General features: G+C 55.7%; 1 protein-coding gene across 1 annotated transcript in view; it reads left to right on the top strand.

The window, feature by feature from the left end:
• The first annotated feature begins 1,362 nt into the window (after positions 1-1,362).
• SEC63 (SEC63 homolog (S. cerevisiae)) overlaps positions 1,363-1,506 on the top strand; it is a 63,575-nt gene continuing 63,431 nt past the window's right edge. Inside the window, exon 1 of the mRNA XM_009893862.1 lies at positions 1,363-1,468. Within this exon, the coding sequence (XP_009892164.1) occupies positions 1,363-1,468 (106 nt within the window). The remainder of the gene's footprint in view (positions 1,469-1,506) is intronic.

Here is a 1,506-nt window from a genome sequence, read left to right as displayed (position 1 = left end):
TGCCCTTTGCTTCGCTAACTGACGCCATTGATTAGTCCATATCATAAATTGGGTGGCTGTTAAAAGTATTTGTGCTATGGTCTTGCAGTCATGAGGCACCAGGACATGCATTTCAAACACTGATTGCAAAAACCTCATGGAATAGGGGGACTGTAAGCCATTATCTTTGACCGACCGGTGTAGTTCCTTAATTAGGGAAAAATCGAGTCCCTCCCACCTAGGGCGTCTTTGCCTTTCATAGATGATGGGGCACGTCCCACAGGCACGGAGAAGTTCAAAGTCCCCTTCCTTTGCTGCTGCCCGTCGGACCGAGCCCCATCTATCATGGGGATCGGGGGGAAACAAATTCAGTTCCTGCTCAGGATCGACTGGCCCGAGATTGAAAGGGTTGTCTTCAGGCGACTCCTGATCTCCCACGGCCCCCACCACCGTGTCGGCTGATGCCGAATCCAACGGGGGGGCTGTGAGGGTCTTAGACTGTTCTCTGGGCTTTTGAGTATGCTGTTTCAAGGTATCAAACATCGTCCGCCACGCAAAGAGCAACCCTGCTGCTGTTTTGTCAGACTGGGTTGCCGAGTCCCAGAGTTTGAACCCTATCTGGTCCCAAGTTTTGGGATCGTAGAGAGAACTGGAATCAATCCCCGGGCAGTTTGACTGAGCCCACATTAACAGCATTTCAAGATCTTGGAGGGGTATGGTTTTCCCGTGTTGCTTCAATATTTTCTGCATTATGTTCACTACGGTTCTCTGCTCTTGGGAGATATCGTTCCCCTTTGTCCCCAGCTGCTCACCTCCGTCCAGCAGTAGGTAATTAGTTGTGCACGATCCACTTCCTTTCAGCGATCCAAATTCAGCTGGGCTCCACCACCGGTCAGCGGGATGCTGCTATCATAGCCCTGGGTGAAGTGAAAGTTCAGGTCCCTGTTCAGGCACCGTTTGTGGCGGGTTGAAAGACACGGACTCCGATCCGCAGCATCGAAATCAGCTTTACTAAGCAAGTGTGCTCGTTATATACTTTTCTACCAAGGCCAGTAATTTTCTACTTTTACTTGTTTACACCATACTCTACAAGGTCACGTTCCCACTGCAGCACTTCCTTATCTAGGGAGTTGCTTCACACCACTTCCTCGTCTGCCAAAACAGCGCTGCAGCTGCTTATTCCTCCCACGGCTTATGGCCCATTAGTTCTACCACACTTAACCCGTCTTTTGCCTCAGTACCTACAACTTGCGGGGAAGAGGAGGCGGCGGCCCGGGGGCAAGGCGGGGGTCAGCCCCCCGCTCCCCGCAGGACATCGCTGTCGGCCATCCGCCCGTGGGAGCCCGGCGGGGTCAGAGCGCCCCCCGGGGCGGGGGCGGGGACATGACGGGACGGGACCTCCAGCCCTCACTCCAGTTCTCCTCAGGCGCCTCTCGCGACGCGGGGGCGGGGCTTTCGGTTGAGCCAATCAGCGGCGCGGTGAGGGCGGGTAGCGGCGGGGGGGGGGGGGGGGGGGCGCGCGGGGGC

Source organism: Charadrius vociferus, unplaced genomic scaffold, assembly GCF_000708025.1.
Source record: "Charadrius vociferus isolate BGI_N301 unplaced genomic scaffold, ASM70802v2 scaffold129, whole genome shotgun sequence".
Classification (NCBI taxonomy): Eukaryota; Metazoa; Chordata; class Aves; order Charadriiformes; family Charadriidae; genus Charadrius; species Charadrius vociferus.
The sequence above is the reverse complement of the archived record's forward strand: the minus strand, read 5'-3'. Positions and strand labels throughout refer to the sequence as shown.